Source organism: Penicillium robsamsonii, assembly GCF_028829455.1.
Source record: "Penicillium robsamsonii strain IBT 29466 chromosome Unknown utg000001l_segment0_segment0, whole genome shotgun sequence".
Lineage (NCBI taxonomy): Eukaryota > Fungi > Ascomycota > Eurotiomycetes > Eurotiales > Aspergillaceae > Penicillium > Penicillium robsamsonii.
The window spans coordinates 1,810,392-1,836,354 of record NW_026643219.1 but is presented as its reverse complement, the minus strand read 5'-3'; the positions used below and the strand labels follow the sequence as shown (position 1 = coordinate 1,836,354).

The 25,963-nt window shown below is 48.6% G+C and overlaps 12 protein-coding genes across 12 annotated transcripts; 8 read left to right on the top strand and 4 right to left on the bottom strand.

Moving 5' to 3' along the window:
• Positions 1-114: 114 nt before the first annotated feature.
• N7447_000732 (Tetratricopeptide-like helical) lies at positions 115-453 on the top strand (the record flags this gene model as incomplete). Its single annotated transcript, XM_057225008.1, has 1 exon — positions 115-453. The coding sequence occupies one exon, from the start codon at positions 115-117 to the stop codon at positions 451-453; it is 339 nt and encodes a 112-aa protein (XP_057089024.1).
• A 977-nt stretch (positions 454-1,430) lies between these two features.
• N7447_000731 (Tetratricopeptide-like helical) lies at positions 1,431-2,153 on the top strand (the record flags this gene model as incomplete). Its single annotated transcript, XM_057225007.1, has 1 exon — positions 1,431-2,153. The coding sequence occupies one exon, from the start codon at positions 1,431-1,433 to the stop codon at positions 2,151-2,153; it is 723 nt and encodes a 240-aa protein (XP_057089023.1).
• Positions 2,154-2,689: 536 nt separating this feature from the next.
• utr2 (putative cell wall glucanase (Utr2)) lies at positions 2,690-4,152 on the bottom strand (the record flags this gene model as incomplete). Its single annotated transcript, XM_057225006.1, has 3 exons — positions 2,690-3,474; positions 3,539-3,979; positions 4,038-4,152. 3 exons carry the CDS (start codon positions 4,150-4,152, stop codon positions 2,690-2,692), a joined length of 1,341 nt encoding a protein of 446 aa, XP_057089022.1.
• Positions 4,153-7,113: 2,961 nt separating this feature from the next.
• N7447_000729 (uncharacterized protein) lies at positions 7,114-8,471 on the top strand (the record flags this gene model as incomplete). The annotated part of the gene is made up of 2 exons (XM_057225005.1): positions 7,114-7,179; positions 7,242-8,471. The coding sequence occupies 2 exons, from the start codon at positions 7,114-7,116 to the stop codon at positions 8,469-8,471; spliced, it is 1,296 nt and encodes a 431-aa protein (XP_057089021.1).
• Positions 8,472-10,751: 2,280 nt separating this feature from the next.
• On the bottom strand, positions 10,752-13,586 carry N7447_000728 (uncharacterized protein; the record flags this gene model as incomplete). Its single annotated transcript, XM_057225004.1, has 2 exons — positions 10,752-11,096; positions 11,166-13,586. The coding sequence occupies 2 exons, from the start codon at positions 13,584-13,586 to the stop codon at positions 10,752-10,754; spliced, it is 2,766 nt and encodes a 921-aa protein (XP_057089020.1).
• Positions 13,587-14,722: 1,136 nt separating this feature from the next.
• N7447_000727 (uncharacterized protein) lies at positions 14,723-15,420 on the bottom strand (the record flags this gene model as incomplete). The annotated part of the gene is made up of 2 exons (XM_057225003.1): positions 14,723-14,895; positions 14,964-15,420. 2 exons carry the CDS (start codon positions 15,418-15,420, stop codon positions 14,723-14,725), a joined length of 630 nt encoding a protein of 209 aa, XP_057089019.1.
• A 215-nt stretch (positions 15,421-15,635) lies between these two features.
• Positions 15,636-16,131, top strand: N7447_000726 (uncharacterized protein; the record flags this gene model as incomplete). Its single annotated transcript, XM_057225002.1, has 2 exons — positions 15,636-15,638; positions 15,697-16,131. 2 exons carry the CDS (start codon positions 15,636-15,638, stop codon positions 16,129-16,131), a joined length of 438 nt encoding a protein of 145 aa, XP_057089018.1.
• A 775-nt stretch (positions 16,132-16,906) lies between these two features.
• Positions 16,907-19,979, top strand: N7447_000725 (kinesin family protein; the record flags this gene model as incomplete). Its single annotated transcript, XM_057225001.1, has 2 exons — positions 16,907-17,106; positions 17,159-19,979. 2 exons carry the CDS (start codon positions 16,907-16,909, stop codon positions 19,977-19,979), a joined length of 3,021 nt encoding a protein of 1,006 aa, XP_057089017.1.
• Positions 19,980-20,511: 532 nt separating this feature from the next.
• Positions 20,512-21,194, top strand: N7447_000724 (peptide-methionine-S-sulfoxide reductase; the record flags this gene model as incomplete). Its single annotated transcript, XM_057225000.1, has 3 exons — positions 20,512-20,683; positions 20,783-21,101; positions 21,161-21,194. The coding sequence occupies 3 exons, from the start codon at positions 20,512-20,514 to the stop codon at positions 21,192-21,194; spliced, it is 525 nt and encodes a 174-aa protein (XP_057089016.1).
• Positions 21,195-21,230: 36 nt separating this feature from the next.
• On the top strand, positions 21,231-21,936 carry N7447_000723 (ankyrin repeat domain-containing protein; the record flags this gene model as incomplete). The annotated part of the gene is given in 3 exon segments (XM_057224999.1): positions 21,231-21,242; positions 21,322-21,627; positions 21,643-21,936. 3 exon segments carry the CDS (start codon positions 21,231-21,233, stop codon positions 21,934-21,936), a joined length of 612 nt encoding a protein of 203 aa, XP_057089015.1.
• Positions 21,937-22,454: 518 nt separating this feature from the next.
• N7447_000722 (alpha/beta hydrolase) lies at positions 22,455-23,730 on the top strand (the record flags this gene model as incomplete). Its single annotated transcript, XM_057224998.1, has 2 exons — positions 22,455-22,861; positions 22,917-23,730. The coding sequence occupies 2 exons, from the start codon at positions 22,455-22,457 to the stop codon at positions 23,728-23,730; spliced, it is 1,221 nt and encodes a 406-aa protein (XP_057089014.1).
• A 152-nt stretch (positions 23,731-23,882) lies between these two features.
• Positions 23,883-24,185, bottom strand: N7447_000721 (uncharacterized protein; the record flags this gene model as incomplete). Its single annotated transcript, XM_057224997.1, has 2 exons — positions 23,883-24,096; positions 24,157-24,185. The coding sequence occupies 2 exons, from the start codon at positions 24,183-24,185 to the stop codon at positions 23,883-23,885; spliced, it is 243 nt and encodes an 80-aa protein (XP_057089013.1).
• Positions 24,186-25,963: the final 1,778 nt, after the last annotated feature.

Genomic DNA, 25,963 nt, shown 5'->3' with positions numbered 1-25,963 from the left:
TGCCAAGGCTCTCAAGTGCATGCGATTTAAGCCAAAAATAACACCCGATGAACTCCTGCAACGATTCAAGAGTCGGCAGAAGGCGAACAAAAACCAATCACCCAGGCAGAAAATATGACTGTGGTTACAGACATTGTGGAAGACGAACAGAATCATGCAATCCCGCTCCAAATGCTAAGCGAGAAGCTCCGCTGCCAGGATGGCTCTGTTGATAGAGGTCAGATTTTGCTTGTGATGGAGCCTTACTTGACTTTGACGTTTGATGCCGAATACGGAGTCAAAGTTGATCACGTTTCTGGTATCATGTTCATCCCAATGTTCGGCAATATGGTCCCATCAGCTTGGCGAGAGCGGTTCCCAGAGGATGAAAGCTCTCAGTGGATGGCTGGGGATTGGCTAAGCATGGGTATTGAGTATTTCAACCAGGGCGAATTCTATTCTGCCACTGAATAGTAAAGTCCCAGTAAATTGTTTGACAGCGAACAATGCTGACCAGAATGACAGTTACTCCAAAGGATTGGAGTGTTCGCCGACAGAGGAAGAGATGCATTATCTTCTGTACTACCGGGGCCTGGCCTTCTTCCAGGTCGATGAGTGGGATGCATCTTTGCGTGATCTCGACGCCGTTCCAGTAGGCCCAAAATCCGAGAAAGTTCTTAGGGGCAAAGCCCAAACCATGTACCGTCTGAAGAGGTTCCGAGAAAGCTGCGATGTATTCACGAAACTCTGCAAGAAAAATCCCGAAGACCTCAGTGCCAGGAATGATTTTTGAGAAGCCATTGCACGCCGTGCAGAGCAAAAGAAGGGCGAATACAACTTCAAGAAGATGCAAGAGAAAGCATCGAAAACTTACCCACCACTTTTGGACCATGCGACATGGATTGGCCAGTGATAGTGCGGCAAACCAAAGTCCCAGGGATGAGGCCGATTCACAACGGAGGCAGTCAATGCTGGCGATTTACTTCTCTGTGAGAAAGCCTTTGCATATGCAACTGAGCACCTTGGCCGGCCAAGGTGGAGCAGCACTCTCCATATCAACACCGAAATCGAACGACCACCCGAGGGGGTCAAGCCGTGCTCACATCGTCGATCATCGAAAAGCTGTACAAGAGCCCATCATTAGCATCAGAGATAACCGGCCTCCACAGTAGTGGATTCAAGCAAGTCTCAACAGGTCTCATTGATGGCAAGCCGGTGGTAGACACGTAAATAAGAAACAAACCACTCCATCCTAAACATCCCGAGCTAACGAATCCAATTTCCTAAACCGCAGATTCCATATCGCCTGCATAATCTCCCTCAACAGCTTCGGCAGCTCAATCTCTTCACGAGCAGACCATATCCATGACGCGTGCGATGCAAGCAGGAACCCCGAAACGCGGCACAACTGCGACATCTGGCCTTATGCCTCAACAATTAACCACTCATGCATGAGCAACGCACGCCGCCGCGCCTTCATCGGCGACATGATGATCATCCACGCAGCCGTCGATATCCTCGCAAACGCCGAGTTGAAAATCTGGTACCTGCTCCCCGCCCCTGAATACCAGCCGATGGACTTCCACCACTGGGGCTTCGAGTGCTGCTGTGCCATATGCGCTGACGTCAGTGTGACTAAGCCCCGCGTCCTCGAGACGCGGGTCAGACATCGTGCGCAGATCGCTATAGCACTAAAAAACAGCTCGAATAGGCTTAGCCTAACGCGGGCTGAGACGCTTATTGAGCGTCTGGCTGAGACGTATCCGCACCCGCTGAAGCAGGTACTGCAACTTGGGTTGTGGGAGCCACTTACTTTGATTGCTGGGGTTTATGAAAGACAGAAGCGGCCGGAAGAAGCCGTTAAGGCTGCGAATCGGCCCCTCGCAGCAGTTGGATTTGTGCTTGAGGGGTTTGGGTGGGAAGATGATGTGGAGGGGCCTCTTGTTATTAAGAAATGGGGGCTCGCTATGGATGATCTTGTTATGTTGCTTATTTTTCGCAGGTCTTTGTTTGACGTTGCGCCTGAGAGGGCAATACAGGTGGAACGGTATGCCCGCATGGCTTACTTGATCTGTGTCGGGGAGGAGGCAAGCGTTGATGCAACCTATGGAATGAGCTTGAAGGTGGCTTGTGGGGTTCGTCCCGAGAGCCAAGCGGAAGGATGGGTAGTTTGAGGCTGGTTGTTTTGCCTGTATCAAGAGACGAATATGGCAAAAATGTACCATGTGAGGATTGAAAGCATTTACAACAAATGGTTATCCATGTACTGCAGGCGGATTGAAGAAATAAGGAGTATGAAATTAGGGAAGAAATCACCCATATATGAACAAGATCACGATGGATCTTAGCGCTATTTTCCAGTCATGTGCAGGGAATCACAGTTCATTACCAGAGTAGCGGTACGTTGCATGAATTGGCCAAAAAACAAAAACGCCGGGTAGGTATATTAAACAAAACATGGAGGAAAAGTGCGGATGCGTGTGCAGTCAACCATTGAACATCACCAATGAAGGGGGGAAAAGATATAAGAACCTTAGAATCAAAGTTATTCATTAGGTGATTTGTTCAAGGTTCAGTCTGAGATAGACACGAAGCGAAGTCGCACAATATGTAGTGAACAAAAAAAGCATTCGATGCTATGCAATAAGCACGGCAAGAAAGAAAATAAACATGATACAACAATGAGATATAGGTCAATCCAGCAAAATATTTATAGCGTCACGAGGACAACTAGAGCCACCAGGACTCCGAAGAGCGATCCACGGAGGACACGCTCATTCTGGCCGGCTGCACCACTGTCCTGGGTAGTGGTTCCCTGGGTGAAGCCCGAGGAAGTGCCAGTCTCCCCGTCATCGGTGGTGGCAGTGCCAGAGCTGGAGTCGGAGCCGGAGCTGGAGCTGGAATCGTCAGAATCATTGCTGGTCATGCCACCGGAGCCACCCTTGCTAGTGGGGATGCTGTTGGACACAGAGGTAGACGAAGAACCCTTGGAGGTGGAGGAGCCTGACTTGTCGGCGCCGAGGTTCATGTCGAGACCGGTGGCGCCGAGGGAGCCAAGAACGGTGGAGTTGTTGGTGATGGCGATGTCGCCCTCCATGGCAGCGGCATCGGTGTAGACGTAGGCCTTGGTGCCCTTCCCGGAATCGGCAGGAGGATCATAGCACTTCACGCTGACCTCGCCAACGGTGGCATAGTCGTAACCGACCTTCTTGATATCCTCGCTGTTCCAGTCGATCTCACCACCAGCCCAGTCGATGGTACCCTGGGCGTTGCTGGGCTGACCGGCGGGCCAGAGCGACATCTGAAGACGGGCGGGTGTCTGAGGGAACTCGTACTGCTTGGAGGTCTCGTTATAGGTATCGGCCTTCTTCAGGGTGCGCGCCACGGTGCCGTCGACGATCCAGTCAACCTTCTCGGGAGTCCAGTCGATCTCGTAGGTGTGCCAGTCGTTGAAGGTGTCCTCACCTTCCACGCTGACGTTGCCACTGTTGTGCCCTAGTTCATCCAGTCAGTATTGATTATACGGATCAGATATCAGAGATATCTTATGTCGACTTACAGTCCAGAACACCCTGCCAGTAGTAGTTGGTCTGCACGGCGGTCAAATCGGCACCGACCCACTCGTAGTCGATCTCATCCTTGACATCGGAGAGAAGAATGAAAGCAGTCACGACACCCTTGCCGCGGGAGCTCTTGAATTTGCCGGAAACCTTGCCGTACCAGATGTAGTGGTTGTTGGCGAAGAGAGTACCGACACTCTTGGCGGGCATGGTCATGATCAGGTTGCCATCCTCGGTCTTGACTTCCTTTCCACTGTAGGTCCAGTCGGCAGCGCTGGCGTTACCGAGGTACTTGTCCTGGGTGATGGAGTTGTCGAGATTGTCCCAGTTGTAAGTCTTGCTCACGCAGACGGGCATAGGGGCGCAAGAATCGAGAGAGAAGGAGGCGAGAGGGTCGCAACCACCAAGGCAGTAGGCGCCAGTACCGCACTCACCATATTCTGTATTGAATTGGACCGTTAGCTACAAATTGTGGTCTTGAAGCATGGTGTCACTCACGAGAGCAGCAGGGGTATTTCTCATCCTTGCACTGCTTGCTGTTGTTGCAGGTTTGTGCAGCCAAAGCGGTCAATGACAGCGAGGCCAGGACCAAAGGTGTCACAAAGCGAACCATTATTATGTACCGTTGGTATGTACAGCGGAAATGACAGAATGAAGAATTTGAATTCAACCCACAGGTAAACGAGGGAAAGTGTGGGGAACCAAAAAAAAAAAGGGGGTTGTGTATTAAACGACAGGCAGCAGGTGAAGATTATATTCACTGCAAGGGCAAAAATTAGAACAGAACGAAAGCAGTTCAGAGATCGCTGGAGAATGAAGAGAAGGGGGGGGGGGGGTCGAATAGTTATTAATACTGATATCCCATCCGTAGACTGAAAACATTGAAAACATGGGAATACACAAGTCAACACAAACACTAGACCTAATTAGGATGGACTCCGTCAACCCTGGAAGGGAGGGTCCATGGGTCGGAGTTAAAAAGGGTCAATTCTAACCAGAAAAGGATTCTGATTGGCTACTGTTTTCTTTGCCTTTTTTTTTCTTTATCTTTTATTCTGTTTTCTTTTCTATGGAGAAGTTCGGGGCATTTCCGTCTGTGCGTGGTATTGGATGGTATTGAAGTTTTGATTCTAGTTGAGCTGATATAATCCGAATATAACCTAGGAAGTGTCTAGACCAAAGATGGTATGACAAAGAGGAAGTCGTGTTATTAGCCAAGTTAATCTATTTGATGATTCACGTCATGCGTGACCGTTCAAGTGAGACATCCCCAGGTGTTTGTAGCCGGAAATTGCTGGTATGGATACAGAGTACTAGCGCGAGCTTTGGTACTTTCCCACTTTCTCTTTCCTTTGATCTGCGGAGCAATTACAATTGATCTGCACTTCAGAATTGTATATGAACAAGTAAAATTCTGTTACAATTTATATTGCAAATTATATAGTGTTGCTTTATATATTACAATTGTACATTTTGATACCCCTGTAGGGAGTGACTCGGACTTCCGATGTCCGCTCTCTGGGCATCTTAAGCCGAGCCAATTAGGCCTAGCGAATTCATCTAGTGAAGGCCAAAAATAATGTGACCATTAAGATAAAGAGTAGGTATCAGCCCCAAAATTCGATAATCTTACTTTTCGAAGCCTCACATTAGGCAGCTGCAAGCTTCCAAGAGCTCGCTACACAATATTCTTTCTCGGCGCGCTCGGCACCAAGAACCGTATTCCGCACTAGGAAGCTCACTTTCACCCCCCTCCCCCCCAAGACTTGGAGTGTGAATCTACCCCTACCTATTAAAACGGCGATCTAAGACTAGCTAACCTTATATGCCTCAATAGCCAGCCAGTCGCCAGGCACTGGTGGACACACCAAGCACTGGGCAGGAACGCAGATCGCTAGTGTCGGGCACGGGCGTAAAAGTGAGAGACCGTGGTCCTTCTTCGTTCTCGGTTAAGTCGGTTATGCGAGGCTGAGTGCGGCGATTAAAGGGGGAACTGATAACGGATAAGAATAACGCTCAACCCGTCGGATCCTCGGGTCCCGTAGACACTCTTCACACCCCTTGCCACCGATTGTTTTCAGATATCTTTCTAGAATGAATGTGGCAATCTCTGATCCAATTCGTATAATACCTTGAGATATCTCGACTCTTATTACAAGCCAAGAATGTGTCACGAGGGAATGTAAGGGGATTTGATTGTTGGTGGCTTTTGCTGCAGTCAAACCGGTTTAATTCAGACCTGTGCGTTCGCAGACCTGTCTAGTTCAAAACATGCGAAGACACGTTTTCTCCATGTTGAATTGTGCGTCAAATTCCATGAGCTAGTGTGGTGGGTTGGCGTTTAGTTTACTGCCCCTCTCTGTGTCTACTTTATAGTGCTTGTTCGTACTTAAGGATATCAAAGATCATGGGTATAGTGCTGTGAACCATCATCTGCCATCGGACAACAAGAATGCTGGAAAACGAGCTAGAAAATAGTAACTCAAATATATCAATCGAAGGCTAATACTTGTCTTATTTATTAATCGGTCGCCATCTGACCAGATCAACACACCTTTAGCCGGGCTTTACTTCGCTGTGAACGATTTGCAAGCACGGGCGTTTGTTGATGTACTTGACGGGGCAACGCTTCTACATAACTAGTTGTTTGGTGGATGGGCTATGTCGAGTTTCATCCTGTAGTTGTGGAAGTAAGTCGAGATCTTAATGATTGTTGATTCTGATGTATGCAGGTTGGCTTTGAAATACTCGAGCGAAAGGAGAAGCGGCAGATAGAGCACCGAATGGGGCAGCGCTTCTAGACCCATATTGCTATAAAGTTGTGATTTGCCAATTTGGGGGGGGGGGCTCTCACGGACCAAAGATCGAGTCGAGGTCAATTTCTTCATGATTTGTTGGGTCTAATGGGCCATTGCTACATTTCCATACGGCAAAGCGCTGGGACGTAGGTGGAATCTGATGTTGAGAGTATCATCTTTTGACTGCTGAGCACTCAGGCGAGGTGGTGTGTGTAATGGGTGGCTGAAAAGTGAGCGAAATCAAACGTGAGATAGATAGATACATATGTTAGAGATGCAGTTCGAACCATCAATAGGAGGTCAGGAATAGAGAGAAGTCCTGAGCATATAACACAACTTGTATAAAACCTTATCTATGAATCCCTTTAAGATCATATAGCTCAGAGATCAAAGTACACATAGTAGTGTTTACAAGTAGGAAGGACGAAGCCACAAGGGACGTGATAGATTGAGGCCATAAGCAACACATAGTGAGAGTTTATAGGATCAGATCTCAACTGAAAATTTACATTGGCGACGGCACTGTAGGGTTGAGGTATAAAACATACATTCTTTAGATCTTCCATCGACTCCTTCAACCATCGCCTTCCATCACATGGATCCAAGTCTTAACAGTACGCTACAACTACATGCACAATTTGGAATTCCTCATTCTTCATTCTCGTCCACACCTTGTTACCACCAGCTTCAAGGTTTCGCTGCAGTTTCCCGGAATCCACATATCTTGCTCTTCTCATTATACCCTGATACCCGCATAACATCACTCGCTGTTCAACATGGCTGCTCGAGCCTTGGACAGAATGCGCAAGGCTCAATCCCTCATTCGCGAATGCCATAGCTGGGTAAGTCCTATTATTTTCGTCTGTTTTACTTGAAACTTTGCACTAACTTTCTCGACGAACAGTTTGTGGAAAACGAGGAAATCCTGCTGGCAGTTGAGTTATGCCAAATAGAGGGAAGGCTTGCACTTTTCTTTGAGAACAGATGTTTTGCTAATTCTCCCTGTCCTGGACTTCGAGACGAGCAGCTTCCCCGCCTTGTGAGTACCGAGTGCTCTATATCAGATGATTATGCTTTGAATACTAACATTATATTACCAAAAGCCTCCATCCAACGGTGTCACAGACGCGGAACCCACCGCCAGCCCTACAATGGTGGCCGCAAACCCCATCAAATCAACAGGAGCAGGACTGAAGTCCCTGCAAGTCGCGCAGGCGGCGGACAAAATGCCCGGGTTCAGGCAGCGATTACATCTAGAGGCAAAGTGAGCAAGTTGACCTACCCTAATGCTGACGTCAAAATCCCTCGAGTTCGAGCTGCTGTGACAAGAGCATCACCGCCAACGGGTGTGCTCCTAGATTTCGACAACGACGTGGAACTCGTCCAACTGCCACCAAATATGGTAGCAGACATGGAAGCAGCAAATTCGGCCGATGTCGGATCAAAGGAAAAGCAGCCCTTGCCAGGGGGGCCCGCTGCCGTAAGCAGCGATGAGCCAGCTCTGGGGGGTTTGGTTCGGGTGGACGGTGACGATAGGTCCCTACACCAGACCGTTGCTACTGCGGCCGGTACCGCCTCAGCAGGTCTGGACTCTTCCGTCGGCAGCTACTGTTCTCCCCTGGCGGTTGAAGAAGGTGTTGTCCCAGTCCCAGACCCGTCCCAGCCACAGCTGCCAGGTTCGCCTGCGTGCGACTCCCCTGAGGACGAGTCATCTCATACATCGCAAACATACCAGCGGGTGAATGAGACCACCGAGTTCCAAAAAGGCAATTTTAGTGACGAGTTCCCTGTGTTGACCAGCATAGGAGGTTTCACCGAGGACGTGTTGGTTGATCTTGACGACGATTTGGCTGTTATCCTGCCAGGTGGGACCGACACAGACACTGAAAGCACTACTCATATAGAAGAAAAGGATTTTCTTGTAGGTGGCGTTGACTCCCGGGCTTGTCATAATCTTCAAACCGAGGATTCGGAAGACGATGAAATCGTTTTCCAGGGAAAGGAAGCAAATAGCATCTGTCCGGACTTCAAGGCCTTGTTTGTCAGTTCTGACAATGACTCTCAACCCTCTCATCGTGCTATTGATCTTAAAGCAATTTCCGAGAAATATTCCGAAGTGATCATTCGCAAGTGATCATTTCCTCGCTCTTTTCGTTTGTTTTGCATTCTACAGGAGTTTCTGCATATTATTTTGTTTTGCCTTTTCGCCATGTTATCTGGCATATTGAAAGGCCAAAGAACAGCATGTTGGGATGCCCTTGAGATTTGTTCTTCATGTTCATCGGGGCTGTTTTCTTTTTGCTCTTGTTTATTGATTTTAACTTGCCTATGCTGCCCCGAGAAACTTTAGAATATCAAGGTTCTTGTGGGATGCTTCATGATTTCTATGGCTGGTTTGTGCTGAATCCCAAGTCTTTCCTAAGAAATCTCCGTCTTTTGTGTTCCCTTAGCTGTTTTTACCTGTAGCTTATATTTCTTAAAAAGTTACTCGGTCTTATTCATGTCACATTCCCAGCAAAATTACTGGATGATAGATCATAGATAGGCGATATGATATGTATACTACATCAGGCGAAGAGGAGATAATGTACCATTGGAGCTAGATAAGCCAACAGTTTCGTAAGAGTAACCACGGAACGCCATTGAAGAATATGGCAAATGTGGGACTTAGGCAATATATCGAATACATCGATGGATGGGATGCTTCGACGGCATGGATCAATTGTTTCCAAATTAAGCCAAGGAACCGATATAGGAAAGTGGAGTGAATTACTTGAATGTACCAAGAAATCTCGGGGGATCTTTGTTATTATTGGACTCTTAAGGAGACCAGGAGAAGGATAATTCAAACTGATGATCCCGCTAAGTACGAGGAAAGAGCTGGGCTGTTGGAAAGGATATGCTCTGTTTAGGTTGGAATAGCGCCTCATCTTAATCAGCTAACTATGAACCGTAAGAGGCACTATCTATGATATCACCACGTAAATAACGTGGAAAGGATATGAACGAACAGCGAGAAGATCGTGAGCCGACAACCCCAAAAAACATAAGATGGACACAGAGAAAAGAAATCTAGGCCTTGTGAAATACACAGAAGCCGAAGACAGAGTATAGACAGTATGCTGAGCGCGCTATATACCAAAGTAGCCGCCATTGTAACTACCCAGGACGTTTCTGTCTGTTGCCTTTCAAACCAGAGTAGGGATTGATGGCCGTAACTTATCATATATCTATAGAACAAAGCTTGTAGTTCACAGTCAATGAGTTCGGATTTCCGCCAGGCTGGGAAGGTCAATTGAAAATGGATTATGGCAACACCAAGATAGAGACCTGGGGGCTAGATAAATAGGAAGAACATGATGGCGAGGAGAAAGGTATACCAAAGCACAATATAATGAATTATTGGGCTCTTTGTCTCTATCTCAATGAGTGTTTATACACAACCTCAAACGGGCTGAGACAAGGCCCCGTAAAAGAGATTAAGAAAAGGGAAAACAAAGGCAGCAGAAAAAACGCCACAAAGATCATTGTTAGGTTATATGATGAAGTTTGTCCTTATAACTTCCAAGGCCAGAGGTAGGATGCCTGGCACGTCTTGGCTTTCCCTTTCCGTTTAAGTGCTCACCCTTTGCTTTTGGCCCATTGAGTAAAGCTGCCCAGGTGAGCCATAAGTTTTACATAAAAGAGAAATTGCTCCCGAGGGAGAGGAGAAAAGGGCAGAGAGAGAAATCAAAGATTGGCTCAACAAGTCAATATAAATCAATTAATCTAAACTACATATTCCCCTATTGTGAGTGTCCTTTGGGAAGACCGCCAGAGCTTCTATGCCGTAGCGAATGTATGCCTTGGCACTGCCTCTACAATATACCCAAATAGGAAGACCACCAGTTGCACGATTTTGTTTTATAGTCAGATGAATTTCTACGTTTAATTTTACATACAGAAATAGATAGTACCCTAAAATACAGCAAATATCAAATCGGATGTGCGTTATGTCGTAAGAAAAAGATAGATAGCTCAAGAACGTTGAGCATTAAAAGAAATAAATCCCATGTACTTGATGCCTTCCGTCTTTGAACTCCATGCTTGGCCTGCCCACGGGCTAGACCCGAAACCCCCACCAAAATGTAAAAACAAGAACCTGCAGTCCAGAAGAATGTGATCCGAAAGTGAAGAAGATTGTCCAGGTAAATTCAAACGCCGAGTTAAAGATGGCAAAGCAGAAACTAGAAAACAATGAGCCTAGAAATTAATATTGAAAAAGATTAGGGAGGCATACATCATGTGCCAATAAATGTATCATGTAACTTCGAGGGGATTCACCCTAGGCGTCGTGGTGGAGAAAAAAGTAACGGTATAGAAACCGAGGTAGGCGTGTGCGAAAGAAAGGCCAAGCTTTGTATGGGTTGCTTGTTCATTGAGGAATCTTCTTGTTTGGGGCGACAGTCTTAAATTCGATTCTCGGCTGATAGGGAACAGCACCGCCGTCCTCAAGCCAGGGTCCGAGATTCTTGCATTGACTGACATCAAAAACCTCGAGTTGATGGCAGCCCTCCGCGACAGCCTCGACACCAACTCCAGTGACTCGAACACAGCCACGGACCGATAAATGTTGGAGAGAAAGTAGATGAAGGCCGATGCTCCTGAGGGAGGGATCGGAAATTGCAGAGCCGCAGAACGCCATGTTGAGATACTTCAAATGTGAGCACTGCAATGCAAGGACCTCGGTTGCCGTATCTGATAATGCGCAGCAAAAAGTCTAGCAGCGGTTAGTAAACCATAATATTTCGCTTTTAGTTTGACGGAACTCAGCAAAGAATAGACTTACCAGATCTAGTTCCTCCAGGTTTTTGGCCGCGTTGGTTAGATGGACGATGGCGTTGTCCGTCAGATACGTGCAATCCGCCAAGCAAAGCTTTCGTAGGTTGGTGAACTGAGCATTCCCCCAGTATTTGAACCCTTGATCTGTGATTGTGGTGCAACGAGTCAAATCCATTTCCTCAATCCGACCAGCGGCATGAGACGCAATGTGATGCATTGATCGATCGGTGACATGTTTGCAATATGAGAGAGTGAGTTTTTTCAACTTTGGACAGCCGTACACTGTACATTCTGCTGTCTGGATTGTGGGTTTGATCGATGACTGTTTCTCGCCTATCTTCTGGTCGGCCGGCACTACCCATCCAATGATCCGAGCAAGAAGTGTATCCCCGACCTTGCGGCAATTGCTCAAGTCTACCTCCTGCATATTAGTAGCCTTGCTAGACATGTCAAGAATGGCAGAGGCCGTGACATCCCACACACTCTTCATCTTCCACACGATGGTATTTGGGGCGCAAGTCGCGGCCAATGCCGTGAAGCCTTCGTCGGTGATATGAAAGCAATTGTTGATATTGACCGATCGGGCTCGATTGCCGACAAAGGGACAAATGATCTTAACAATCACGTCATCTGTAACCCCTCGGTTGTAGACGCTCAAATCTAGATCGTGAATCACGTCCGCAGATCTTGTCAAGAGGTCTGACCAATGGGACGACACTGCCCTGAACCGAAGAAGATGGTGGAGCTCAAGGAATTGAAAAATGTTTAGTAGTACACTGTCCGGGAGTAATCCATTAGAGCCACCGACCCGGGGGCGTTCAGACTGATACGACTTGGAGAGGTTGGCAGTTTCGGGAAGGGCGAGGGTTGAAGAACCAGCAGAACGCGGCTCCGTAGAAGATGGCCGCTGCTGCTCCCCTGATACCTCCTCGGGGGCTAACGGCGCCAGTGAGCCGCGTCGACTTCGCATCCGAACTTTATCCAGACCCAAGCTGAAGTAAGGGTCGGGATCGGAGGGTCGTAACACAGCTTGTTCTTCGTCTTCAACGCGCGAGGACTGATGTGGTCCATCCAGTTCGGTTTCAGTGAGGGTAAGTAGTGGCATCGATCGTCGCCGTGATGATGTGATCTTTACTTTGTCGTCGAGGGCGAGATTATCCATAGATGGTTGCGGCTCTGCCTCATCAGACATGACAACATCGCCGTCGGCTGCCGCTTGGAGCCTTGCTTGGGCAGTGCGTTCAACTTGTTCCCGCACGCCACTAGGGCATTTCTTCCAAAATTCAGCAAGAACGTCACCGCCGAGCATCAAACACTCAACTGAAGTCACAGATCGAACTGTAGCGGTTCTCCGAGGTGCTAAATCTAGGCTGACCACCTCGCCAAAGTACTGGCCTTGCTTCAGCCTAGCTTTGACCTCAATTCCCGGTCGTTCAATGAGCCCATTTGAACTGTTTTGGTTTGCTGATGAGTGGTCCTTTTCCGCAAGAACCTCCACCTCGCCGCGAACAATGAAGTAGAGCTCACGGCCCTGGGAACCTTGTTTTATGATGTCGGTAAATGGAGGGAAAGATCGCGGTTGAGCATTGAGACCAAGGTAGTGGAGGATATCGGCAGGCAGACCAGAAAAAAGCGGCAGCTCTTTAAGTAGGAGACGTACGTTGACCAATCCATTTGCCAATGCACTGGAGCTATCCCGCCGACCGGGGCTCGGTGACTTCCTCTTCTTGTACACAGACTTGGAACTCGAGTCCCTATCATCCTCTGCCACGGCTAGACCCTTGGAAAAGCTCTCGCGCAGTCTTTTTGAGCCTCTTCGCGCCGGGCTCGGTAGATCCAATGCAGGCGCGGAGGTTTCTTTCTTTTTCTTTTCTAGAATCATTAATCGCTCTTGCGCCTCCTCCCGGATCGCCCGTTCAACCTCCGGAAATCGAGGCAATATATTCCGAAAGTCGTCTTTTGTCAGCACGACCAGCATGCATCGAGTCCGGGCGATAATGGTCGCAGTGCGAGGACGGTCCATGAGCAATCCAATCTCCCCGAAGAACGCACCGGGTTTGAGCTCGGCATATATACTCTCTCCATCCCGAGATGTGACCGAAACGGCACCCCGCACCAGCCAGTATATTGCCTTTGCCTCATCGCCTTCCGTCAAGATGTAATCGTTGGGTGCGTGGAGTTGTGGGCGTAGGTGCTGTCCGACCTCGATCAAAAATGATTCCGGGGTAGCTTGAAACAGAGGGAAAGACCGCAACCGATCTATCAGTTCCAAGGGTAAAGCTTTGATGTGGGAAGAGGCCAAGGGCGAAGGGCGCGCGGGTCGGTTTGGGTTCATGACCGAATCGAACGAACGTATGAGTGATACGGTGTCGGACAAGGGCGAGACTGCCTTTGTTGGACCACCACTGGACCTGCCATGGCGACGCATTGTGATCAAGTTATTTTGAATGAGGATGTGGGATGGATGGATTCAATTATTTCTCCCAGACATAAAGAACTCAATAAATCGATGACGTCGACGAAAGCAGCGTCGAACTTCGCATCGGCATCTTCAGCGCCCAATGGGTTGCTATCGCGGAGTTCAACAGACAAACATGGATGTAGGATATAGAGGAGCATAGATTGGGGGGGGAAAAAGGTCAGAGACGATAAGTTCGAGCTAAGGTCTTCAGTGAGGTGGGGGGGTTTTTCGAATCGACGTCAAATGCGGTTTCTCCACCGATCAGCTGGGAACCTTCGGAAACTCAATGAGAACCTCCACTTTGAGATTTTGATTCCTCCAAATTATACGTAGATACACTATTTAATCTAGAAGGCTTTTCATTCCTTTTTTTTTTTAAAAAAAAAAATAGTGGGGGATGTCACTAAGCGGTCAATCCTTTGAACCTGCAGCATCCGGGCCGATCTTCTCTATCTTTTTGCTCAAATACCCGGAAACAAAGAAAATGCCAATTAGGAAAAATATACGGGCTTCGTTGCCAAGATCTTGAGTCGGCTGATGTACTATATTCTATACATCTTTGAGTTGTTTATGCAATCTAGTCACGCCACAATGGCGTTGCCAATCGACTTGCGGCGTAATACTCCAACCCAGGATCTGGCGGTGGATCACGTGTCCATGTAGCAACCCAAGGGCGAAAATGTTCATCTTGTTTGATGCTATGTAGTTGGACAAGTGGGTATCAAAAAAAATGCAAATAATACAAGTAACCAAGAGCATGGCGTGGGGTTTGCTGCCGCCGAAACATAATCAGACGGAGAAAGGCCAGGATAGTCAGCGGACTAAATATCTCAGAGTGGCTCAATAAGGACCTGGACGTAGTGATTGGGGCGGTATTGATTCGGATATGCGGCTCATCCCGCCGGCATCGAATGCCTACCACCTGCAGCAGCATACATGGCAGCCATTTCTCAACCGAACACCAGAGAGTGTCCTAATGAGGGAAGTTGGGGAGCCTGAAACATTGGTTCTCGGCATTGAGAACATCTCAAACTTGCTGCGAGACTGGGACATCCGCGCACAGAAGGATCTAGGGAGCCATTGTGACATGGGCCCACCTATGATCAGATCGATCCTTCCTTCTCGACCTTGGACCGACGGTTACCGAGGAAGAAATCAACGTAGGCAGGGTGGTTTCCTTTCAAAGTCTCAAGGGTATCTTGCAAAAGACCATAGGTCAAGCTCAATTTCAACCCAAGCTTTGCTGTGCGAGCGGCAGTGTAGACATCGTGACGAGCTGTGTGGGTGAGCTACGTCAGCTTTAGTTCCTCCAGTAATGATTCCCAGGCATAATGGTGTCCTTACCAAGCAAGCTGTATATTCCGGAGAATGACAGCCCAGCAGTCACTGTCGATAAAAAGTCTCTCTTGTCATGCCGAGCATAGTCTACTGTCTCCTCAAACAGACAGAATGCAAGTGCGCCAGCACCGAGCTTGAATCCCATCTTCATGCCATCCTTAACGCCTCCAACCACACCAACATAGTTTTTTGTTTTATGATATTGGAACCACCCTGTTGATGTCGTGGGGAAACGATGCGCATTCTCTGCCCGAAACACAAGCCCTGCCTTTTTGCTACCGTGGTAGTATCCTAGTGCCAGCCCAGTTGAGAATGCAGACATGGTAGCATACGGCAACCGCTTGCCGAACTCAATGCCTAACCGTGGAGGACTGTCGGATTCAAACAGCTTGTCCCAGTGGACGATCTTGAGCACGATGGAATTATGCCGCGAGTCGGTGGATGGGGGGTGATTGGCCTCCATGATTAAGACTGTATATGAGGAACGAGGGTGCTAGGAACGAGATTCTCAGTTTGGCTGTAGAGAACGTGGTGAGTGTCAGCAACTGATGCTGGTAAAGCTCAGAAATTCGGAGCGCGGAAGGCGGGAGTCCCGCTGGATTCTCCGCCTTCCGTCACTCCCCCAAATCAATTATTACACGGACGTGACTTACCCTTTAACTCCCCGCAATCTTCAAGATGGTATGTGAATTGGTCTTTCCAAATGAAGGTTAACAAATAAAGGCTAATTACCGAGCAGCCGCCCAAGCAATCCAAAACCGACTCGCGCGCTGTGACAATCCTCTTGAAAAAGCATAAAACCACTGTCCTTCTAATGCTCCAACCACACGAATCACTCGACTTCACCAAAGAAAGACTTCTCGATGCTTTGAAATCGCGAGATATTAAGAACATAAATGGCGACGTTCTTCCTGGCGACTCCTGCGACATTGAGTTCGGCGAGCCTGTCGACCGAGCGGACCCCGAGAAAGGCTGGAAGCGCCTCCAGGCAGATGTAAAGTTACAGAATGAGTCAGTAACTATAATGGAGGCGGGTCTTCAAAATGGACATTCAATTGCCTTCCGCTTCCACAAATCCAGTGGGGATCAGAATGACGGTCTTGATATGGACCTTGATGGTGAGGATCCAGGCTGGGATGTCGTCATGCCGACCTATGAGGACGACCAAGCATGACATGGTCAATATGGATAATTTACAAGAAAGAACTAGGCCAAAGAATACATGCCTTTGGCGTTTCAGGGGGAGGGTTTGAGTGATTCGAACCATCACATGGCGTTTGTTCAGGTGAAAAAAAGGTATTAGGATAACATCAACACCAAATGTGATGTTTCACATTCATAGCTTGCTCATATCTTTAGAATAAATATAGTTACACGATTTTTTGATACAAATTACTGGCGTTTATACTTGGTGTAAGTAGTCTTGGGGAATTGTTACAGTGATAGTAGATGTCATAATAATGTCGTGATCGCCTCCCGTGGCTTTTCTTTAAGCATCCTGAGGGTAATACTATGAAAAGCCTAATAGTAGCTTACGATCTTGGACATGGGAAAATAGTGGGTGTGAATAGAGTAGGAAGGGCGTGTTCAGTACTTAAAACACTCAGCATATCGTCTGACTGGTAACTCCAAGTAGTGGAAGAGCGGTATTGCCACTCTACATCGATTAAACACCACCACAAAACCGTTGCTCGGAGCAACCACTAGATGACAACATGCACACGCATCAACAAATGAAATCGCTTCAAGGAGCCCCCCTCGGAGAATACTGCACCACCTACCCCATACAACTTTAGATCCATTCTTCGACTCTTTTACATTCCTTATCTTCGACAAATAGCCAAGCTTCCCCCTTGGCCTTGCCATTGCAGGGTGTCGCCAACTGCCTGACGTACCGACCCCGCAAAACAGCTTCGTGACTTGGGGTTGATCCGACCTGACCTTCCAGCATGGCTGCCTCCGACGGCGCTTCCTCGATCAGCGTTGCAGTCAGAGTTCGTCCTTTTACTATCAGGGAGGCAGCCCAGATCACACGATGTGACGAGGGTCCCCTGTTCCTCGGCGACGGTTCCCTCGCGGGTGCGCCGACACCGAAGCTTAACCAGAAGGGTATACGATCTATCGTTAAAGTAATTGATGACCGATGCTTGTGAGTATTTTATGCTTTTTGAATATTGGGTCCAGCATCCTGACTGGACTAGGGTGTTTGACCCTCCCGAGGACAATCCTGTCCAAAAGTTCTCCAGGAGCGTGGTGCCCAACGGTAAACGCGTCAAAGACCAGACCTTCGCCTTCGACCGCGTTTTCGACCAAAACGCCTCACAGGGAGAGGTATACGAATCCACAACCCGAAGCCTGCTCGACAACGTACTTGATGGATACAATGCGACGGTGTTTGCGTATGGAGCTACCGGATGTGGAAAGACCCATACAATTACCGGAACCGCCCAACAGCCTGGCATCATCTTTCTCACCATGCAGGAGCTGTTTGAACGGATTGACGAACGAGCAGGCGAAAAGTCGACCGAAGTTTCACTTTCCTACCTCGAGATTTATAACGAAACCATTCGTGACTTGCTCGTCCCTAGTGGTAGCAGTGGAAAGGGTGGATTGATGCTACGGGAGGATTCCAACCAGTCAGTCTCAGTCGCGGGCCTATCAAGTTACCACCCGCAAAATGTTGGGGAGGTAATGGACATGATAATGCAAGGCAATGAGCGCCGCACCATGTCTCCCACCGCAGCAAATGCTACTTCATCTCGATCGCATGCCGTCCTTCAAATCAACATCGCGCAAAAAGACCGAAATGCGGACGTCAATGAGCCTCACACCATGGCCACTTTCAGTATCATCGATTTAGCGGGAAGTGAGCGTGCCAGCGCGACACTGAACAGAGGAGAACGTTTGTTCGAGGGCGCCAATATCAACAAGTCTCTGTTGTCCCTGGGAAGCTGCATCAACGCACTTTGTGACCCTCGAAAGCGCAATCACATTCCCTACCGAAACTCCAAGCTCACTCGATTACTCAAATTTGCTCTTGGTGGCAATTGCAAGACAGTCATGATTGTCTGCGTCAGCCCCTCAAGCCAGCACTTCGATGAAACTCAAAATACCCTCCGATATGCGAACCGAGCGAAGAACATCCAGACCAAGGTCACACGCAATGTATTCAATGTTAACCGACACGTCAAGGACTTCTTGGTCAAGATCGATGAGCAAATGAACTTGATCAATGAGCTGAAAGCACAAGCAAAGGACCATGAAAAGGTGGCCTTTGCCAAGTTCCGCAAGCAGGGCGAGAAGAAAGACGCTGTTTTGCGCGAGGGGGTTGCCCGGATTCGCAATGCTTACGAACACACGTTACCCGAGAGACAAGAGAAGACTAACAACATGCTGAAACTAAGGCAAATCGGCCGCAGAATTGGCATTTTGTCGTCTTGGATTGCCGCCTTTGATAATGCTTGCGCCGCGCATGAAACCAAGGAGGGATTATCGAACCTATATGCCGTTCGCAAATCTGCACAGGGAATTCTCCTTGAACTGGAAGGTAGCAGACATCATTACAACCAGAAATTATCAAAAAGTACCTGGGACCGAGCGGTCAATTCGGCGGTCGAGAACGCGGCAAAGCAACTTCAAGAATTTGATATTACCGATAACAGCGACTACGCCAATTTGAATCGAGAAGCAGATCTTCTTCGGTCTAATGCAGAGCGCGAATCGTTGACAGCTGTGTTAGAACAGGACAAGGCCGGAGAAGCTGCTGCTGTGCAGCTTCTGTTGCAAGCACAGTTTGAGATGATAAACTCCATCGAGGATATCATGCAGCTAAACGCAAACGAGGCTATTCAAAAGGGGCGGTCCATCCTCACAAAGATGTTAGAGGATTGTTCAGACGCAGCAATTAACCTCGTCAAACCAGATGGCACCATGCCTTCTGTCCCGCACGTCAGCTCTGCCAGGCCTGTAAGCCCCACGAAAACAAAGAAGCGGTTTAGCTTGGTGAGCTTGCCGCCAGTATCGACTGCCAACCCTCCTGTCACACTCACACCTGTTGCTCCTGTTTCGCCAACTAAAGGCTCTCCACGTCGCCGCAAAGGCACTGTCGGTCGGAAGAGTGTCAGCTTCACGCCAAAGAAAGCCCAAGTAAAGGTTCCCAAACGATCTGTCAGATGGAAGGACGATGAGCAAGATGGCACTTTGACCGAGTTCCAAAAGACCCCCAAGAAGGCCGACTCTGCCGATGAAGCCAGCCTCGAAGAGTCATGGTTGCCACCTCGATCCGGATCTCCCATTCCACGAAATGTCCCGAGAGTTATAAGCCCGTCGGGCTCTATCTCTCCCACCCCAGACGAGCCTGCCGAACCCGCTGAGCCTACCTTGAACGTTCAAAAGAACAACAGTCGCTTCAAGGCAGGGTTTTTGACCAAGAGAAATGGTAGCTCACCACTGGCACCACCACCATCATCCAGTCTTCCTCTTTCAAGGAGAGAGAGCTCCCCCCTCCGTGATATTGAAGGGAGCAGCTTTATGAACCGCACCTTGGCAGAACGCCCATCGCGGATTGCAGTCCGTAGTCCCAGCGGGAACTTCTCGAGCAGTCCTGTATCTGAAAACAGGGACAACTGGAAGTCTGACAAGGAAGAAGCAATCAAGATCAATTCGGCCATGCGACGGATGTCTAGTGGGCGGGTTGCTAGTGGACAGTTTAGTACTCCATCCTCCAATGCCCTGCGAGTTCACCGTCGTCGCAGCCCAACTTCCAATACCCACGCCACCTCGCCAGCAGACAACCACATGTTCACCGCATCACAAGCGCGGCGCATGGTCAAGAGCGAAAGAGAACACGATGCTAAGCATCGGGTGTTGAGTCCTCATACCCTCCCAGTCATGAAGCACACGGGACGCCGCACAACATTGGGTGGAGATGGGCGACCTCGAAATATTAGCCTATCCAGCAGAGATGCCATCCGTCTCAGTGCAATGGCCGCGCCCCCTGTTGACCACAACTCACAGTGGTAGTGGACTCTGAACTTTTATTTTCCTCTAATTGTTTGGAATTGGCGTTTGGCGTAGCAGATACCACATTTCTTTAATTTTTTGTACACAGAATTCTTATGAAATTTTGTTTCGCATTGTTGGATTTTAGCTTAGGCATTTGTACAATATCAATTTCGGGATGGGGTTGCCGGGCCCTGATCTTCAGCCAATCCCTGTCGAAACTTCCCCGCTGCTTTGTAAGTTCTGAAATGACGCGATCGCAGAGCTCCAATTTTCGAGCTTCTATTTCTTCTATTTCTCTCTCTTTCTCTTTGTTTTCTATTCTATTGCTCTTACATATATCCTCAAACTACTCCCTTACCATAATTACGGCATCCTAACCTCTTTTCACTGCCGAAACCGCAAGCATCCCCACTTATCCAGTACGTCTCCACCATCACCAGAATTTCAGATGACTTTCGCCGCTCCGGTTGCTTCGACCATTTTCTCACGCTTATTTCGTCCCTTCTCCAGCTCAGCTTTTTCTTTGAGCCCACAAACACAATCCCACAGAATGTCAAACACACAGACCGCGACCGTAGCAGCTGGCTGCTTCTGGGGCGTTGAGCACATGTACCGCAAGAATTTCGGCAATGGCAAAGGCCTTCTTGACGCCAAGGTGGGCTACTCCGGTGGCGCAACTTCTTCACCATCATACCGAGCTGTCTGCTCTGGTTCAACTGGCCGTAAGTGCTATCCACTCTGAGACAAAAAAAAATAGCGCGAAATTCCTTATCGCGATCGCATCTTCAAATGCTTATTTTTTTTTTTTTTTGCTTCCATAGACGCCGAAGCCCTCCAGATAACCTTTGATCCCTCAATTGTGACCTACCGCCAGCTCCTTGAATTCTTCTACCGCATGCACGACCCCACAACAGAAAACCAACAGGGTCCGGATGTTGGCACACAATACCGCAGTGCGATCTTTACACACGGAGAAGAGCAGCAGAAGATCGCGGAGGAGATTACAGAAAAAGTCAGCAAGGAGTGGTATAAAACGCCGCTTTCTACCAAGGTCCTGCCGGCAGGCCAGTGGTGGGATGCGGAGCAATACCACCAGCTCTATCTTCAGAATAACCCTGCTGGGTATGAGTGTCCTGCTCAGTATGTGTTCCCGTCCTTCCGGTTCCATTTGATCGGGTTGCTAACTTCTTACTTTTTAGTTTTATCCGGCCTTTCCCTCCTTTGTCGGATTGACTAGATCCCAAATTGTAAATTCTTTTATTTTAGCCCATGTCTTATAATGTGTACCCGAAGAAGATTGAATACAAAAGTCAATATCTATAATATGGAACTTCGCGCTTTGTAGATGAGTTCTCTGTAGTCATGCCTGGGTGATGTGCCTAAGGCCCGTCTATTGTTGATCCAAGGAGCTACCATCAACAGGAACCAGCCCACCGAATATTACGGATTCCCTCTTCAAGCAGCAGCCCGACGAGGCAGATTACCATTACTTCGGATGCTTCTCAATCTACATGCCGACGTCAATATGGCTGGCGGATACTACGGTTCGGCTCTTCAGGCAGCCTGCGCGGCCAATCATACCATAGCCGTGAATTTGTTGATTGAGAATGGAGCTGACGTCAAGCATAAGGGTGGCAGACACGGCACTACCCTTCACGCAGCCGCTGTACGTGGATTTTAGCCTATTTGCGAGAGACTTATTGCCCATGGAGTCAGTGTTCACGAATGCTTGGGATCGCTTGGAGCCCCGCTTCACGCAGCTACAGCTTACGACCATGAGAATGTTGTGCAATTGCTTCTTGATCGAGGTGATCGCCTTGCAGTTTCCGTAGCGGCAGATGGTGGTCATCAATCTACTGTGAAGATATTGAAGGACAGGTCACGGCAGTTGGGAGTATATCTGAAGGGCTTTGATAGTGCGCTCAGTGTTTTGAAGAGACGAAGGGATGTCGATCCCAGTCTCCTGCTCCAGTAAATAAATAGTTTTGTCTTTGGGATGATTATCTCTTTTGGGTTATTTAGCACAAGGTTATATGCATGGCTAGAAATTTTCACATCGTTTCGCTACACCACCCTCACTTGCCCGAACATGATGCTATTCCACGGTTGAGAATTTCACATGCAGAATAAAAGCACGACTAAGCATATAGGGTTTATTGCTGTGTATAATCAGTACAACATATGTCAACAGGTCCGGCCCCAGGGATGTGACTACAGGGATGTGAGAGAAATTCCGGTCTTATCTTATCTAATCTTATCAGGCACATGGCGTCAACCAAGATTGTCCCGGTGGAACGTGGACGGCAGCGCGCCGTCAGCCTCGGGATCGGCCCTAGAGCACTTCCTCCCAACAAAACAGTCTCTTCCAAGTTCCTGACTTCCGCTACTCTCCCTAGATTGTCTGGAATCAGACTGGGTAACTCGTATCACATCGCAACACCCCTCCGATCTTTGACGAACTTGTTCCAGGGGTGACTTCCCGCAATCGCAACCATGGCGCTTTACAACCAAACTGTGGATTTCTTCTCCGATGCTTTCTCGAACAACCAGACCCAACTCCCCTTGCTAGCAGTGACTGGAGCTTCATTCACACTTGGTCTACTGGCTCGATCGGTTTTCCCTCGAAAAGACCCGCTCCAGACTATTCTCGTCTCGCCTCGATCGACAGTCTTGCCGGGCATAACCGAGTCGGAGAATCGCCAGCTGCCTCTCCCAGCTGATGTCCTACCCGGTGCTCGTGATGTTGATAGCCCGTACGGGTCGATCCGAGTGTATGAATGGGGTCCGGAAGATGGGCCCAAGGTGTTGTTCGTTCACGGTATCACCACGCCCTGTATTGCACTCGGCGGGGTGGCCCATGCGCTGGTGGACCGCGGGTGCCGTGTGATGCTATTTGACTTGTAGGCTTTACACAATCTTCAACAATTTGAACTATTGCTAACCCGAAGAAAATAGGTTCGGAAGAGGATATTCCGACTGCCCTGCTGATCTTCCACAAGATGAGCGGCTCTTCTCGACACAGATCTTCCTCGCATTGACATCATCGCCTATCTCTTGGACAGGTGCAGAGTCCGGTAAATTCTGCCTTACCGGATACTCTCTGGGAGGTGGCATTGCCGCTGCCTTTGCATCCTACTTTCCTCATCTTCTGTCGTCATTGGTGCTCCTAGCCCCTTCGGGTTTGCTCCGCGATTCACAAATCAGTTTCCAGAGTCGACTCCTTTACTCAAAGGGTCTTATGCCCGAGAATATTTTAACATCCTTGGTTAGCCGTCGACTGAGAGCCGGCCCCTTGACCACGCCCAAGCCCAAGAACAAGAAGCTCAATGCCGCGGATGCACTCACCGAGGAATTGCCTTCACAAAGCGCTGCAGCAACCCAAGTTCTGTCCCGAACCTACCCCCACATCAACATCCCGGGTACCGTGGCGTGGCAGGTAAATAATCATACAGGGTTTGTCCACGCGTTCATGTCTAGCATGCGCTATGGCCCAATCTTACGAGAGCGCCAATGGAACAGATGGACACGTCTTGGCGAGTATATAACTGCACAGAACGGCGCCTCAAGCGACGGAAATAAGAGGCTGGCAGATAAGAAAGTTCACATTCTGTGTGGTAACGATGATTCAATCATTGTCAAAAGTGAGCTTGTTCCAGATGCCACAGCTGCCCTGGGTGGCAATGTTGTGTTCGAGTTCTACGAAGCAGGACATGAGTTCCCGAGTACCAAGTACGAGGAAGTAGCGTCTTACATCTTCGAGCTACTATGAGCAAGGGGTTTCACGAAATATATATACTCTCGAGCGGGAGGTTTGGGAGATATCCACGTTCATTGGACTCTCATTCAGTTCCATTTGGTAGATTCACTATACATAGAAATTGGTGTTGCATGATTATTTTTTTTTTCATTTGCTTTCATATCCTAACTTCCAGTCTTCAGAATCTCCTCCATGGCATTGAGTTGACTTGATAGCCCCGTGAGATGTGCCGATCTCTCTGGCATCCGCGCACCGGCAAAGTAAGGGCCCTCAGAGGCTGGTGCTCGTGCAAATCGGTCCACACTGCTGCGGTTGCTTCCCGGCACTTGGCTGACGTTGCCTTGGCTTACGGCGTTGGTACTGTTGCCATTTGAAACACTGAGAGAGAAGCTGGTGAGTTGATTGATAAAAGATGAATCTGGGTATAGGTACACTCACGTTGTGGTTCTTGGCTCCGGAATAGACATTGTGTGTGTGTGTGTGTGTGTGTGTGTGTGTGTGTGTGGATGGTGGTTGGTGATAGATGTGAAGTTCTCACAGGCGGTTCAGAGAGATAAAGAGCCAAGTACAGGTAAGAGGCCCAGTAGAAAGGAAAATTGTGGTTGTATGGTATTCAAGAGTGAGGTATGTGCTTGACTTTGATCGGTATGTTTATAAATGAGCTGTAAAGATGATGAGTTGCTGAGTTGACAATGCCCATGATACAACTGAGGGGAGCTCCTATATATACACTGCAGGTCTGGCGACATGCATGAGGACGACATGCCTTTGCGGCCGGACACGCGAGCTTGAGCTTCGCATCATAGCCCACATGGACATTAATAGCTAAGCGACGTATGAAACGAGAAAAAGATCGTCGTCGACTTCATTGACTCCACTTGTGATGGCATCTCGACCCTCGAGCTCAACGCTTGCCAAGACTAAGTCTGCATGAACCATGTCGGCTTTAGGACTGCTTCGGTAGGAAAGTCCGAGGGTCCATAGCCAAAAGCACATACCCGTTCGGCTGCTCTATGCAGAACAAGCGACAAGCCGGTCGTTATTGGCTAAACTGCAGGTAACCGGGGCTAGGAGGCAGGTACCAGCCGCATAGGGTGCGTGGATTAGGACCCGCTTTTACGATCATCCTGAGCGTAAATACAACATTCTTCTTCAGCACATGGCCAACCACATGTTTCAGGTCTGTATCCAGACCCTCGACATATGTGCCGTGGAATGAAGCGAGGGGGTGCAATACAAATCGAATCCAGTTTCGGTAAACGGATCTTCGACGGAGTTGTCAAACAAGGGACAAGTTTCATGATCTTGAAACGTATTTTTCGATAGTCTAGAACTCGTTGAGACGAACCCCCTAGCTATCCTTGGCGGTAAAAGCGCTTCGCAAGGGCTGGTATTCTCGCGTGGGATTACTACGACGCAAACTTCCAGCGTGAAACAATGTCGGGGGTCAACGTGGTCCATCACATGGTCATTTTGACCCAGGGGCTGAGTTGTAAGAGGCCAAAAAGATATAATAAAATAAAACAAGGCTTACGATGCTGCATTCCCCGGGCCACGCGCGCCTGCTGCATGTTTCCTTCATTTCCCTTTCTCGATGCCAACCCTGTAGATCTCTCAATGACGAGTCGGGATTAGGGCACGGCATTCTTGGCACAAGATACTGATAGTAGCAGGTCCATACTAGTCTTAAGCCCTAAGACCTATTTTGCATAGCCATAATTTCAAATACAGGAATGCTTGGATCTGTACTCGAAAGCCGAAGATCTCCAGAATGCTAGCAACTTATTTTCACCTCTCCCCCCCCCCCCCCCCAAATTAGAACGTGTCTAAGAAAAGGGGGGTAAATGAATTGCCTTGTTAAAGCAAATTATGACGAGTCAAAAGGCTGGAACATCTCAAGAAGGAAAGCATCAGCAATAGCATTTTGCCTTGGGGTGCCATCAAGATCTGGACCGATCCGCTGATCAAAGGGCCCAATCCTTATTTTTTGTTTACGAGCCATGGCAACAAGACTAGACATCTCGCTAAAGGCTACTGTGCTAGCGCTGATCTCTATGCTGTAACTAAGCCTCTTCGGTAAGAACTACGGAGTGCCGCTAGACTTTGCGGACCGAGGGTAGTGGACCGTACCTTGTACAATCTGCAGATATATACGCGCATTATTGGCCTTTTTTTTAAATTGGCTGAGCCTAAGCCACAATCGCCATATGGAAACCAGTGTTTCAAGATAACAAGATTCCTTTTC